Genomic DNA, 15,411 nt, shown 5'->3' on the forward strand with positions numbered 1-15,411 from the left:
CGGAGAAACAAAAAAAAATATCACTAACCCTCAAAAGAAAGTAAATTTTTTTGTTAGTCGCTAAATGCCTATTAAATCTATTTGTGCCTTCTGTAAGTACCGACCTTTACCTTCAAACCATTTTCTTCTCAAGACAGCGGCTTAAAATGTAGTTAAACTCTATATTCAGTTTTATGAATGTGAATAAATGCTTTAATTTTAGCTAGTAACACGTCTAGATGTCAAGAACACCTTTGGACAGTTATGTAAGAAAGGACAATGAAATACCGTCCCATATTAGAAGCTGGCGGGGCGCCAACGGCACGCACCGAACTAGCTCAAGGTCACATCATCGGGTCAAACTCGCCTCAATCACTTATATAATTGTGAAAACTGATTTTTCTCACTGAATCAGTGGCAACTGATGAAGGTTTTTCTGAAAATAATATGAATTGAAGATATTCTTAAATCTATATCGTTGGTATTCTATTCTTATTATATATATAATCTATACATATAAGAGTGTCTGTTTGTAATATTGAAATGACCGTTTCTTACTACATGCATATGAATATAAATACGGTACATACACCAAAATAACATTTACAATTTTTGTCTGTCTGTCTGTCTGTCTGTCGGTCTGTTTGTTCGGGCTAATCTCTGAAATGGCTGGACCGATTTTGACGAGACTTTTACTTGCGGATTTGTGGATTCACTTGCTCAATTTATAAGGAGTGATTAGCCTTAATTTGTCTGTCTTTTTGTCTGTTTGTCTAATCTCGGAACGGCTGGGAAAATTTGACGATACATTCACTTGCAGATAGCTAATATTAAAAGGCTTAATTAACCTCACTTTACTTTTATGTTAGAAATTGTATTTATATTTATTCAAATTCCACGCAGACGAAGTCGCGGGTAATCTTTTACTAAAAATGTCGCTATCTGTACTATTAAGATATATGAGATAAAATGTTATTGAGATATTTTATTAACGTAAAAGAAACCAAAGGAATCATCATTTTTATTTTATTTATTTATTTATATTTTTAGTTTAGTGTGTGTAATTTACGCCTACACTTTTTAACATTAACTTTAAGAAATCACGGATAACATAATATTGCATATAATACTAATAAAATGGTCATTAAATCCTGAAAATAAATAAATAATGAATCTTCTCTTTTGTCTCGTATAAAAGAAGATAGTACTCACCCACGCGGGATTTAGCCAAATTATTATTAGATATTATTTTTGTCTGCTTTCTTGAGCTAATCTCAGAAACAACTCGACTGATTTTGTACGGTTTCACTAATGAATCGTGGTAAACTTTAGTTACAATTTTATGTTTGTCCTAATTCAATGAGTAATTGAACGAAGAAATTATACATATAACAGTAGGTACTAGCTGACCCCTCTGCACTTAATTTCCTCGCCTTTTGCAATATTTTTCATTGCAACTCCGTTTCTATTGGTCGTAGCGTAATGTTATATAGCTTAAAGCCTTCCTCGACAAATGGACTATCCAATACAAAAATAATTTTTATTCGAACCAGTAGTTTCTGAGATTAGCGCGTTCAAACAAACATACAAACAAACTCTTCAGTTTTATAAATCCTGAGTGGGAGTCATATTAAGCGTTACCAGTATGATTTAGCTTTAAGTTAAATGGTAAACATTATCTATACATCTGTACATATGAATAAAATTGGAGTGTCTGTTTGTAATATTGAAATAATCGTTTTTTACTGCATGCATATGAATATAAATACGGTACATACACCATCACTTTTTTTTTCTGAAATTTTTTTTTTTTGTCTTTCTGTTTGTTCCGGCTAATCATTGAAATGGCTGAACCGATTTTAACGGGACTTTTTTGGCAGGTAGCTGATGACAGAAGGAGTAACTTAGGCTACTTATATTTTAGAAAAATAAAGTCAAATTCCACGCGGACGAAGTCGCGGGAACAGTTAGTTGTAAATACGAATGCTGATGCAGCATTACGCATAAATATCTTTATTATTATTATTATTTAATACAAGTTCTAACACTCGGCTAGTTAAATACGCAGTTAAAAATATCCAATTGAAGAACATTGGTATTTGGTCGGCGCTGTTCTTTCGCTGTAGTTTCGAAACAGATGAATAAACAAAATTTTACTCACTTTCTTCCGCGTTGTACCAATATTACTCATTACAGATTTCAGAAATTTTATATTGTCTCAATTCTAAACAATAGAGGTGATGTATATTTAAATAAACTTTAATAGAAGCACTTTTCGTCTCTTTTTTTAATTTTAAATTTAAATTTAATAATATAAGAATAATAATAATATCTCAGCAGCAGAGCTTGTATTATATGTACTAGACACGATATAAATACTTACATTTTTTTATTTCTAAATAGTCTGGTTACAGTACCTACAAAACAAACTCGTCGCAGCTGACTGTTCGCTTATATCTTTTAAATTACGCAACGGGTTTTATTTATTTATTTATAAACTCTTTATTGCATCAAGTGAATTAATACATAAGAATTTTACAGAAAAGAGATATGGAAGTACAAAAGGCGGTCCTATCGCTAGAAGCAATCTCTTCCAGACAACCTTTTTAATGGGTTAGGATTAGGGTTTTAATGCAGTTTTCAACAATATATAGAGTTATTCAAGGTTTATATGTATATCTAATACATGCGTGTATAGTATAGAACAACCCGTGTAATTCAAAGGGTTGTTCAAATGTATCCGTTGAAAGCCGGGTTTCTATATATATTTACTAGCGGGTGATAGTAAATATATATAGGAAACACCAAGAGGAATGGAATCCGCAACCATTGGAATTGGTACTAAACTGCTAGACTGCCGAAACCGTCGAGTATTGACTACTGATGACTCCAGCCCGACGCCGCGTGATTCAAGTACAACATTCACATATAAATTTCCAATAAACTATTGCCTACTGTTACATGAACAGTAGTTACAATCAGTTCCATAAAAAAATGATAAAGAACAGTCTGATATTCATAGTGTGGTTCCGTGTTTGTTTTCGGTTTATTTTCCATTGGCGACTCGCCGTGGCTTCTCAGTTTTTCTCAACTGTAATAATGCGTAAATCAAATCAAAATTCATTAAATTATGTAAGACATTTTAGCTGCTTATGAACGTTAAGTCTTTTGGATTAATATTTTGTTTCTTTTTAGAATCTGTATAATGAACTGGACCTATACGAGCTGTGAAGGTGAGTGTTGAAGTACGTCGGTAATGGGGACTTTTAAACCTACACCCGGGTCACAAGTTCCGGGAACTCGTCGGAGTCTCCCTCTCTGCCACATGATGGAACCAGCACGGCACCAGCACGGTGAATCCATGGAACGATAAAAGTAAAAAATACATGACAAAATTATTATAAAATAAGTAATTTACTGGAGAACCCTAAAAATATTTACACGCGATGTAAAAATCACGTGCAATAAACATAAACAACTTTGTACTTTTTTTACCAGCCAAAGTTTATGATAAACTTTTATTCGCACTTTGACACAATTTAATATCAATGACAGTTTTTTTTTAAATAATTTTATCGTAAGAGACAATGGAAAAAATTCTGACGGCCCTCTTGTAAGACGACATACTGAGCAAGTAATCACTGCATTCTTGCTTCGCCATTGAATCCACTCGCAATGATCATTTTAATTATGTTACATTTGTTGTCCTTTTCAAACGCAATCGAGCATAAAGTTGATTCGTTCACTCTGTGACCATAATAACGTTTGAGTTTTTAAGTCGTCAATCTATTGATAATTCTAAAACTCTATAGTAACATTACTGAAATAATATTTTTTTTTGTAGTTAATGGTTAAACTCAGAGAGAGCATCGTGACGACCAGGTGATTTACTGTCCTGAATTACGCCCAAGAGGTAGTGATTTCATATCTGATTGACTTCAAAAAAGAAACTTCGTGTCAATTTATATTTCCGACTGACTTTCCAGTGAAGAAAACACCGACATCAAACCAAAAAAATATCCGGGCGACAAATGTAGGCTCACCCCTGCCAAATTAGATTTTTATAATGTCTACCCGCCAAAACCATCGTTGTAATTTGCCATTTGCCAAGATGGGCTAACTGACCTGACTTCATGCTCATTTTATCAACGTTCATAGGTGGGTTTTTTTGTGGATGATAATGAAATGGTGCTCCCGCCTGCGCTAATGGTTTACGCTGGCAGGACACCAGTGGAGGATGATAAGATGAATATGAGGTCAGGTCAGTTAGCACATCGTGACAAATTCACTAGGAATTTATAACGATGGTTTCCAGGAGGAACCGCGTGGAGGTCGACCTAACATAGTACATTGCTAGCAGTGGGGGTTACTAGTTCCCATTACTAACAATCCCCTTCCCCCCTTCATAGGACGGTTCATGATTCCATTATCATCCATAAAATATAAAGATATGGATGCTTGTTGTTCAATTTGGTTTTTATCCTAATTTATTTAAATTCAGATAAAGGATAAATTCTATAAAAATAAAACGCATAGAAAACGTTACTCACATAAATTTATTGAAATTAAAATATTTTATCTACAATTTAATTACAATGTTTAACAATAGGAAGGTACATAAATACTCGTTAGACAGCTTTATAAATACATGTAAAGATTGGAATGATGCTTTCTTACTTTAGAAATAAATAGAATTCCCACTTCAATAAACTGGGGCCATTTTTATTTCGTGAAATTTGAATTTAGAATAACGGTTTCGCGCCAAAGGTTTTAACCAGTAACAGCCAGTTATAAAAATATGAGAGGTGACACCTGTATGTTGAACAATAAATTTTACACTCTCACAAATTTTACAAAACTGGATAAGTTCGTATTAAAGGAAAGGATACTTTATCCGTTGACACTAGCAACGAAGGCATTTCTTTTGCTAGCTTTATATTATACAATTTATAATATATATATTTTTACACTTATAACTTATATCCATATCGTGGGTCGATAACATCGAGTAGTTTCAACATCTTATTGACAAAATAAATAGAAGTTAATATGCACGCTCCCTCTATCTACTTCGTAATGGGGTTGCCCTGTAACAAAAAAACACATATTAAACGCACATTCATAACATTAATACTAGATTTAAAGACAAACTTTCTGTTCCTAAGTATCGTTTAGAAAAGATCAATCAGTCTTTTATGGGAATGGGTATAAAATTTTACAATAAGATAGTAAAGGATATACTGGAATTCCCTTTAAATATATTTAAAACATCTGTTAAATCATATTTATTGAGCAAAACCCTTATACACACATAATATACATAGAAAACAACCAAACCGATACAAACAATTATTTATTTGCCTTACTCTAATGCTGTTGGCCGTTGCTTGCTTTTACAGCTTCAACGGACGATAGGGGGCGAGTGCAGATGACACTCCAAACCCGCGAAAGGACTTACGAAGCGGCTGAAGGTCAACTCCCGCCTGACGGATACAACTTTAGTCTGAGGGCACCGCTAGGGATACGAACCTCGGCTCAGGCCGTCGTAATTTCGATCCCCGTTTCAGAGGAGGGGCTAAACAACCGAGGAATTGAATTAACCATCGGTAATAAAGCGGTGCGCTAATCAGCTAGACCACCGAGGCCGTCCATGTTGTAGACTTTATACAAAGTTCGATCTCGGTAATACAATGGTTACTAAAAATAAATACGTAAATGCTAAATGAATGCCAAACGATGTTATTAAAGTACAAACTTCATTGCCGGCAATGTCTCGCTGCTGCCAAAGTATGTTATTTAACATACGCATTGGTTCCTTAAAATGTAACAATGCGACATTTTTGACTCGATTTGGCTGTATGCGGTACGCTAAAAATAACTGCTGCACTATAGGTACCTATAACCAGTTTAGGGGATGGCGAACAGTACAAACAGGGCCTTCGTGCTTGCAGGGGCTTGCGTAACAACGCAAGCAAATTTTAAACAACCAGTGAAAGACATTTTGCCTAGCGGCAAGTTGCAAAGACTGGCATTTAATCGTAATATATGAACAAATTTACCTACACTAAAAGATACACATAAAAAAAATTGTCGTAAAAAAATTAACCCTCCATTAATTACAAGAGAACCGCATGCAGACCATTACTAACAATCCCCACTGGTGAAATTTATAGCCTATATGTTATTCTGAAGTATAAGCTATATTACTGTAAAGTTTCATCATAATCCGTTCAGTAGTTTCTGCGTGAAAGAGTAACAAACATCCATCTATACTCACAAACTTTCGCGTTTATAATATTAATTAATAATAATATAGTAGTTAAAGTATTTAGAGTTTTGTGGATTTATAAAAAAAAATACGATAATGAACGGCCGGTCTAAATCCACTATAACGTGTATAATCTATTTTGATCTTACACGTGACCTGTTTAGGTTTAGAGTTCTTTTTTGTTTTAAATACATCTAAATATAGTGCCGGCTACTACGTGAGTTATTTTTAGCTTACGTAGGATCAAGATACAAGTTACACATAGGGATGTAACATTCTGTATTAAAAATCGATTTTTATTGCATAATAATCTATCTTTTCATATTACAAATTTTTGGCCCCGTTAGGTCAACTGGTAATGCTTCGTATTGGTGTTTCTCTCTTATACATCTAGCGTGCTTACTACAACCAATTTTTTTTATGGATGATAATGGAATGGTGCATTAACTTGCGCTAACGGTTTTCGCTGGCGGAGCACCAGTGGAAGAGGTAAGATTAACGTGAAGTCAGATCAGTTAGCCCATCGTGACAAATTCACCAAGAATTTATTAGTCTACATTACTAACAATCCACTTTCCCCCACTATACCCTACTACGGCAGTGCGTTTGAAATCGTCCCGCCGACTAGTTTCAGACGGGAGTTGGCTTTCAGACGCTCTATAAGTCCTTCCTTTGGTTTGGTGCCATCTGCACTCGCCCCCTATCGTCCGGTGAAGCTGTAAAGGCCAGCTGCGGCCAACAGCATTAGAGTAGTCCGAAAAAAACACCGCCAACAAGTTATTACAATATTAACTTTGTATATATTTATTACCTCAATAGTGAACATATTTTTTCTCTATAGCAGTTTTATTTAATATGGCCAAACCTGTCTGCTAGTTTAGGTCTCCACTTTATCTTGTATAGTGTATACCGCTTGGAGAAAAAAGATCAGATCAAAAAAATAGGCGGTGTAAAGTATTATTTAAAATATTTTGTTATATTAAATTCATATAATATAACAAAAGTATATTAAAAAAACTGGTATAGATAAATAAAATTCACTATTGAGGTAATAAAAATATACATGTTGTAATGACTGGTCGGTGGTTTTTTTTCGGACTACTCTAATGGCAGTAGCTAGCCCTTTACAGTTTCACCGGACGATAAGGAGCGAGTGCAGACGGCACTCCAAATCAAAGAAACGACCTATGCAGTGAATGAAGGCCAACTCCCGCCTGACGGATACGACTTTAGTCTGAGGACACCGCTAGAGGTTCGAACCTCGGATCAGGCCGTCGTAATTTCGATGCCCGTTTGAATTGGACGGGGGACCGATCGGAGAGGCGGGGAAACGGATTGTAATTGAAGTTTAGTTGTTACAGTAGTAAAAACGATATAATGTGACTATAAGAGTGGTAGATCCATTTTAAAATATCTAGCAATTGTACGGCAGTAGTGCGTCAGCGACGCGCTATCGGCGCAGGCGCAGAGGCCGCGACATTCACGTGAGTGACGCCCGCGCCCCTCCATATTTATAGATAGCATACTCCACTGTCTACTCTGTAATCCAGGGGTGCCAACCGTAAATATTCTCTACAAATACGAGATTTCTCGCCCTCCGATCGATCCCCCGTCCAATTCAACCTTCAGACCCTTAGGGGTGCCCTCAAACTAAAGTCGTATCCGTCAGACAGGAGCTACAGGACGATATATTTTATATATATATATATATATATATTTATTTATGTACATTTTATGCCTAGATTTTCTTTATGACTATAATTGACTGGTAGAAAATACAGTAAAAAAATAATAAGAAACTCAGAACAATTCCCACAGCGTCATCTAGACCCAAGTTGAGTTAGCTAAAGCATGTGTTATGGGTACTAAATGACTAATACAAAATACAAATACATAGATATTTTTTTCCTAAATTCATACATTATACACAGAAAATACCCAGCGCGATACATACAATCATACTCATGAATACAAATATTTGTACCATGCGAGGAATCGAACCCGAGACAATCGGAAGTAAGCCACGCCGCTATGCAGACGTAGCCGTCAAAAAAAATTTAAATGTAAATATATTGTATCGTATGTTATTTTTAATTTTTTTTTTAATTTTAAAAACTCAATGCACAAATAAAAAAAAAATAAAGGTGCATATAGCGGACTTAACACCATAAGGCATTTTCTCCCAGTCAACCATAGGGCAAATAGAGATTGGTGGGCGGTGCATTCAAGGAAATAATAACATGAAATAAATAATAAAAGGAAATAGGTACAATTATAATAAAATTCATAAATTGAAATATATATATCCATCTACATACATACTTAAATAATAATAATATTGTGGGCATTAAAGTTATATAAATAAAAAACATACAGCACTTCTTTAAAAAACTTGCTTTTTTAAATCTAGCAACCCTACTGCTGGTGTTGCTATCTCATCTTTATCAATAGAATGCGAAGTAGACGGAATTAAAGTATTGCATATAAATCTGCGACCTTGGTCTCGCTGTCACGCTGAACAATTAGCATAAAGTAATTGCAGCCAATTCTGCGCAATTGAGCAAATAATCATTCTCTAATAGAATATTTATATGGGCTATCGAACATTTAAAAAATGTTTAAAATCAGTTCATTAGATCCAGAAATTACTCTTTACAACCTTACAACTGTACCTCTATAATATATTACTATACAATACATAGAAAGACATATCATTACATAGTTAAAAACAAAGTCGCTGTCGCTGTCTGTCCGTCCCTATGTATGCTTAAATCTTTAAAACTACGTAATGGATTTTGAAGCGATTTTTTTAAAAAATAGAGTGATTCAAGAAGGTTTATATGTATAATACATGTACACCCGGGCGAAGTCGGGGCGAGTAGCTAGTAAACCGATAAAAAGAGATTCTATAGAATACACACAAGTTTCTTGCTCGTTCTTTTTGTGATGAGACAGCTTTCCGAAAGAGCGGTAGATTAAAAAAAATGTGATGACTATTCAAAAGTGCTTCAATGTAAGTTTATTTGAATAAACGATTTTCTATTCTAAAAATAAATTGTATTGTGCAGGAATCGAACAGGCGCTTGAAGTAGGTAATTTAATAGATAATTTATCTACCTTTTACCATTGCACCGCTCGTCATCGACAGAGAATTCACACGCTAGAATCTAATCTCGGACAGTGCGGTTTGAGAGGAGCTTCCTCCCACGTACACGTAGATTGTTTAATGAATTTCCTGCCGAGGTTTTCTCATGGGGGGTTTTTCAAGAACGGTATATTAATGTCTCTTAAGGGTCAAGAACGGTATATTAATGTCTCTTAAGGGTCAACAACGGGCACGTGAGACCCCTGGTGTCTCAGGCGTCCATAGGCTACGGTAACCGTTTACCATCAGATGGGCCGTATGCTTGTTTGTCACCATCATAATATATAAAAAAATTACTAGACCACCGAGGCTGCCGTAAATACGAAAAATAGTAAAGTTATTTAATAGTTTTTTTTAATAACTGCACATATTAGGCATGAGCTTAACAACAATCAGCAGATTTTGCCAAGCTGAAGAAGAAACGCTACTACACATCCTACGTGGACCCCTCCGATCGATCCCCCGTCCAATTTAAACGGGGATCGATATTACGACGGCCTGAACCGAGGTTCGAACTACTAGTGGTGCCCTCAGACTAAAGTCGTATCCGTCAGGCAGGAGTTGGCCTTCAGCCGCTCCATAAGTCCTTCCGCGAGTTTGGAGTGCCATCTGCACTCGCCCCCTAGCGTCCGGTGAAGCTGTAAAGGCCAGCTGCGGCCAACAGCATTAGAGTAGTCCGAAAAAAAAATCCTACGTGGTTGAAAGAGAGAAAGAAAGAAAAATATTTTATTCAGTGCAATGTAAAAAATACAATATAAACAACAAACGAAAAAAAAAGAGCAAATAAAATCACTCATGCATAAACGAAACATATCCTTTGAATATACATACAATCTACACTGAGACATTCTATTCTGAGGAGATAAAAACCATCGCTCCTAAGAATATCCCTTAAGTTTTGTTTTGTTAGAGCAGACGAGTGCACCATTCCATTATCATCCATAAGAAAAATAAAAATACAAAATTCCATCTAGCACTAATGTATTTAAATAAAAACTTGGAAATTATATTTATTTCAATCACGGCGTACGGATATAAAGTCGGGGTTTACATAATTCTTCGAATAGGCATTGTTATTACAATGCTTCATAACTATGTCGGATGTTTATAAACAATATATTATATTTTTATAAATAAATAAATAAATAAATAAATAAATAAATAAATAAATATATAGTTACAAATAAAGTATAACTAAACAAATGGATTTATTAATAATTTGTAATTCATAATGTGTAAATAATGGGGACTAGAGACCCCGTTGCTAGCAATATATTATATCAATTTATAAATCTACACATCCTATGTGATTGTATAAACGTAATATTTCCTTTGGAAAGTTTACACTCTATCCTGAGGAGATAAAAACCATCGCTTTTAAGAATATCCTTCAATTCTTGTCCCTAACTAGGTAGCGAACTCTGTAAAACGGCGAGCACAATAGATTTATGTAGGTCGCAGTGATACAGGTCCAAGCAACTGACAATAGCCCAAACCCCCCAATAAAGAAAAACAATTCCAGCTATCATGTCCCTCTTGAAAAAGAGTTACTTCTATCCACCGCCTGAGCCCAGCCAGTGTATACAGATAATGCACAATTCTACTATTGCATAGATTTTAACAAAATCACTGGTCTAATGGTTGAGGTTGGTGGGGAAGGGGATTGTTAGCAATGTGGATTAATAACACTATTGCTAGCAAAGTACCATGTCAGGTTGACACATGTTTCCCCTGGAAACCATCATGTTAAACTCCTCGTGAATTTGCCACAATGGGCTAACTGAGCTAACTTCATGTTCGTCTTATCATCCTCCACTGGTGCCCCGTCTGTATATACCGATAGTGCATGCGGGTGCACTATTCCATTATCATTATTATAAAAAGTAAATGCTGAGGATTTGTTACTAAAAATTTTGAGATGAATACATACCCATGTGTGGGAGATCCAGATGAGAGTTTCCGAGGTGAGTCTGGGCCCAATGAGTGGGTTCATCTGCGCCATATACGCACACAGCCAGCTGTCGATATTAAAACAGACAAATTAGATATAATAGAAATAATGGGCCATAAGTCAGCAACAGGGTAAGGTAAAGGGCCATATTATGAAACACCTTTTGAGTAGGAGTTGAATATTTTACATTATTTAAAAAAAAATAGAGTTGAAACATTGAATTTTTCTAAGTTAATAGTTTGCCTGATATCTACTGAAGTGATAATAATTATTATCAAGTGAGTTTTAGTTGAAAATGCTAATAAATTGAATAAAATAACAGACAAGTACATACGGCCGTATTTATGAAACAGTCTAAAGCAACACGTACGGGTGTTCCATCGGGAATGTCCCAAATTATGGAACTCAAAATGAACTGAAGTACTCGCATTAAAAACATTTTTCAGTTACTAATTTATTTATTCATAGTATCAAAAGTTTTATTACTAATTATTAATACAGTTAGATTTAAAAATTATACGAATTAACAAGCAATAAATAAATATTCACTTACAAAGTAAGTATGACAAGAACAGTTTCAAATCTTAGGATTAATAAACAAGATATAAAAACCAAATATACATTAAATTAAACCAAAAATTCAACTATTTCATTTCTTCTTTGATCCGTTGTAGTAATGCGTTCTCTGGTAGCTTTTTCCGTTCATCAGCTATCACTTTTTTCTCATTTAGTAATTGTTTTCTTTTATGTAGCTTTGCTTCTTTAGTTTTACGATCAGTTTCTTTTTATGAGTCATATTGCATTCATTGATCAGATGTGCCAGCAGAAGGTAGTTTGAGTTTACCTGATGACTCAACTTTAATCCATTTTTTCTTGACTTCAAATTCAACTCAAATATTAATTCATCACCAACATTACGCTTCAAAATATTAGTTAAATTTAGTCAATTTAAATTACTACTTTCATTAATACCAGAATGAGCTTCAGTAACCATATCTAAAGGTTCATTTTATACTATAATTTCATACAGTAATTACCTCAGGAATGGCTGCTTTGTTGAGACTGGGTACTGGTATTTATCAGAGGAGAATATTTATTAGAAGAATGACAATCATTGTTAAGTGTCATGTAATAATTAGTTTTATCATTCGACTTGATTATTAATCAAATTATTTTCTTACTGTTCTGTTCTTTCTCTAATAATTAAAATTTACCAACGTCACTTCTTGGACAGTTAGTTTATTTATTTCATGAAAACCAACCAATATCAAATTATAAAAATTATACCAAACAATTAAAAATTAAAATACCAATATAAAATAAGTCTATAGAATAAAGAAATCAAATTCTATAAAAAAAATGTATCTATCTACCTACAAAAATTATTAATTTAAAAACATCTATAAAAATGTGATATGTAGGTGCTTCGTAAAAATTTTGAATAAAATAAAGTGTTATTAATTTTTTCAGGCAGGTTTTCCACTTAAGTATTTTTAATTAACATAAAACAATATTTATCATCCAGCTTATTTATTTTTGAGGTTAGTTTTTCATTTTCATGGAATTTTACAATCTATGTACTTATATAAATGCAAATTTTTAGAAATATAAACTGTTCTAACGTAAATTGCTTTGTTATAATTAATTAACAATGATTGACACGAAATTAACTAAATATTGTCCACTTATTGCTGTTTCATAATTACGGACAACTTAGAAAATCGAATGTGAGGGGGATGTGGAACACTGAATATACTGTTCCATAAATACGGTCTGTTTAGAAATTTTTGCGGCAATTATGAAACACCTAAATAAAAAAATAAATACCTTATTAAAGTACTTTAAATTCATTATCAATCAATAGATTATAAGTCAAACTTTTGATTGACATGTTTCAAGTATTTTTGAATCATTGACAAATATTTCAAATTGTTAAAACAATTGTGATGACACGTGTCATTCTCTAACTCTAAAAGACAGTCTTTTTTCATGCAACCTGACACGGGCATTTCATCTATTTTTTTTTCTATACATTTTAAGGTATTTACCAAAATAAATTAATTTAATCAATAAATAGGTTATTAAAGATCATAAAGATAATATTATAAATACTGAATACGTTAGAAATTATTTGTAATTCAGATTTTTATTACTTGTTTCATAAACTAGTACAATGTTCCATAATATGGCCCTTTACCTTAATATGTTTTTAATTTTTTTTATTCTAATTTTGTTATTTTATTTCCACTCATGTGGGCCTACTTTATTTTTAAAAATACTCTCTTTCCTAAAGTTGTCTGGAAGAGATTCCGTCACCGATAAGACTGCCTTCTGTACCATCTTCTATCTTTAATCTACTGTTATATATTTTTTTTTTATGTATCTACTTTTAATATTGGCGCAATAAAGAATTATAAATAAAAATAAATAATTATGTGATATTTCAAAAAAAAAGTAAACTTCTATATTTGTTAAGGTAGTTGTATTATGAAGCTTTGTGAATATCAGCTGCAATTCCAAGGGTGGGTTGAAAAACAAGAAACTCACAAACTTTTTTCAAAGTTCCTAAATAAGAACAGTTATAACACACAGGGTCTATTTTAAAAACATTTCTTTTTAGCAATCATAAAGATATCCATTTAACTGTTTTAGAAGTTTTTGAGTGTGAATAAATGATTGACTAAATTACGTCCTGGCTCGAGTACTTTAAAAAAATTATATCTGTATAATATACTACGGTTACAGGTTGGTAGGTTGGTATACAGGGCTAACATAGCATTCTAATGGTGACAGATCTTGTTATCAGTCCTGTCTGTAAGTAGTTTTTGAAGATGTTATTTTTTATTTTTTGATACTTTATTGAATTTTGTACAATAGTTGGTCTTAATGGTTTTATCATAAATTAATTAGATATAAATATAATATATAAATTATTCCTTGTTGTTTGTGACATACAAAACGTTCCTCTTTAAAATAGTTTATTATTACACAGTGTATTCCACAGGCAGTTAAAAATTTGTATTTTTTGCTTTTCTCATATAAGTATCCTTAAAAAGATAGCAGATATTATTATGTAAATAAATATTTTTTATAAATAATTAGAATGGCATACAAGGTGACAGCCCACCTGATGGTAAGTGGTAACCGTCGTCTATATATATGTGAACAGTACTATGGACATTATCATGTGACTACTGTGATACAAATGTGTTGCCATTCCAGAACAGTTCATGCCTCTTATGATGTAATGTCAGTGTTCTGATCTCTGAACAACACTAAGCTTACAATCTTCTTGTATTGTTGTACTTTATAAAACAGTTCAAAATATCTATTGCAATAATAATGAATGAAGATTCAAATAGTAACCTACACTTTAGGTTTATACCTATATAATATGAACAGTTAAATAAGGAACAGTGTGTAGCCTTAGTTCAGGCCAAAACTAAATACTATACGTTATACTAACATTAAGAATTCTTAAAAAAATACAAGAAATTGGGGACTTGTGATTGTGAGTCATAGCAGTTCATTAATATATATTTTATAGAATATTTAATAAAAGATACTCACAATAACCAACACGTAGCTGCAGTTAACATTAACACCACTTGGGTAATCCTGAAAAATATCAATAAATAATATGTTTAAATAGAGAAAACAGACCTTTAATTAAAAAGGAATTGTGACAGACACTTACCCCCTATTTGGGCCTTTAGGAGCGAAGAAAGGGCATACTATACCAACTATGCCCCATAATACGGTGAAAATAGTGATGGGAACAAATGATGCACCCATTTTAGAGGAATATCAATGATATTTTTAAGATTTCAAAATCTCAAACAAACATCAGCTGCCCCAAAATGGAGGATGTTTTTGTTCTCGATGTTGGTAGTGCTGCCGTTCAGTCATATGACAAGTAGCGTTTTATTAATTCATTTTTTGCGTCGTCTTAGAAAGCATGTTGTCTAGATTCATTAAGAAATTTGTCATATATGCTTTAACAGAGACTAGCATTTTAGTGGAAAAATCATATCAGTCTATAAAGTTCTAAAATATTTATCGTAAGAT

General features: G+C 33.2%; 1 protein-coding gene across 1 annotated transcript; it reads right to left on the minus strand.

Annotated features, from left to right (window-relative positions):
- Positions 1-4,524: 4,524 nt before the first annotated feature.
- LOC131840781 (V-type proton ATPase subunit e 2-like) lies at positions 4,525-15,241 on the minus strand. Its single transcript, XM_059188980.1, has 4 exons — positions 15,041-15,241; positions 14,914-14,961; positions 11,323-11,410; positions 4,525-5,066 (listed from the first exon to the last, which is right to left on the minus strand). The coding sequence occupies exons 1-4, from the start codon at positions 15,136-15,138 to the stop codon at positions 5,046-5,048; spliced, it is 255 nt and encodes an 84-aa protein (XP_059044963.1). The 5' UTR covers positions 15,139-15,241; the 3' UTR covers positions 4,525-5,045.
- Positions 15,242-15,411: the final 170 nt, after the last annotated feature.

Source organism: Achroia grisella, unplaced genomic scaffold (genome assembly GCF_030625045.1).
Source record: "Achroia grisella isolate CSIRO2021 unplaced genomic scaffold, CSIRO_AGI_Agris_v1 utg149, whole genome shotgun sequence".
Taxonomy (NCBI): Eukaryota; Metazoa; Arthropoda; class Insecta; order Lepidoptera; family Pyralidae; genus Achroia; species Achroia grisella.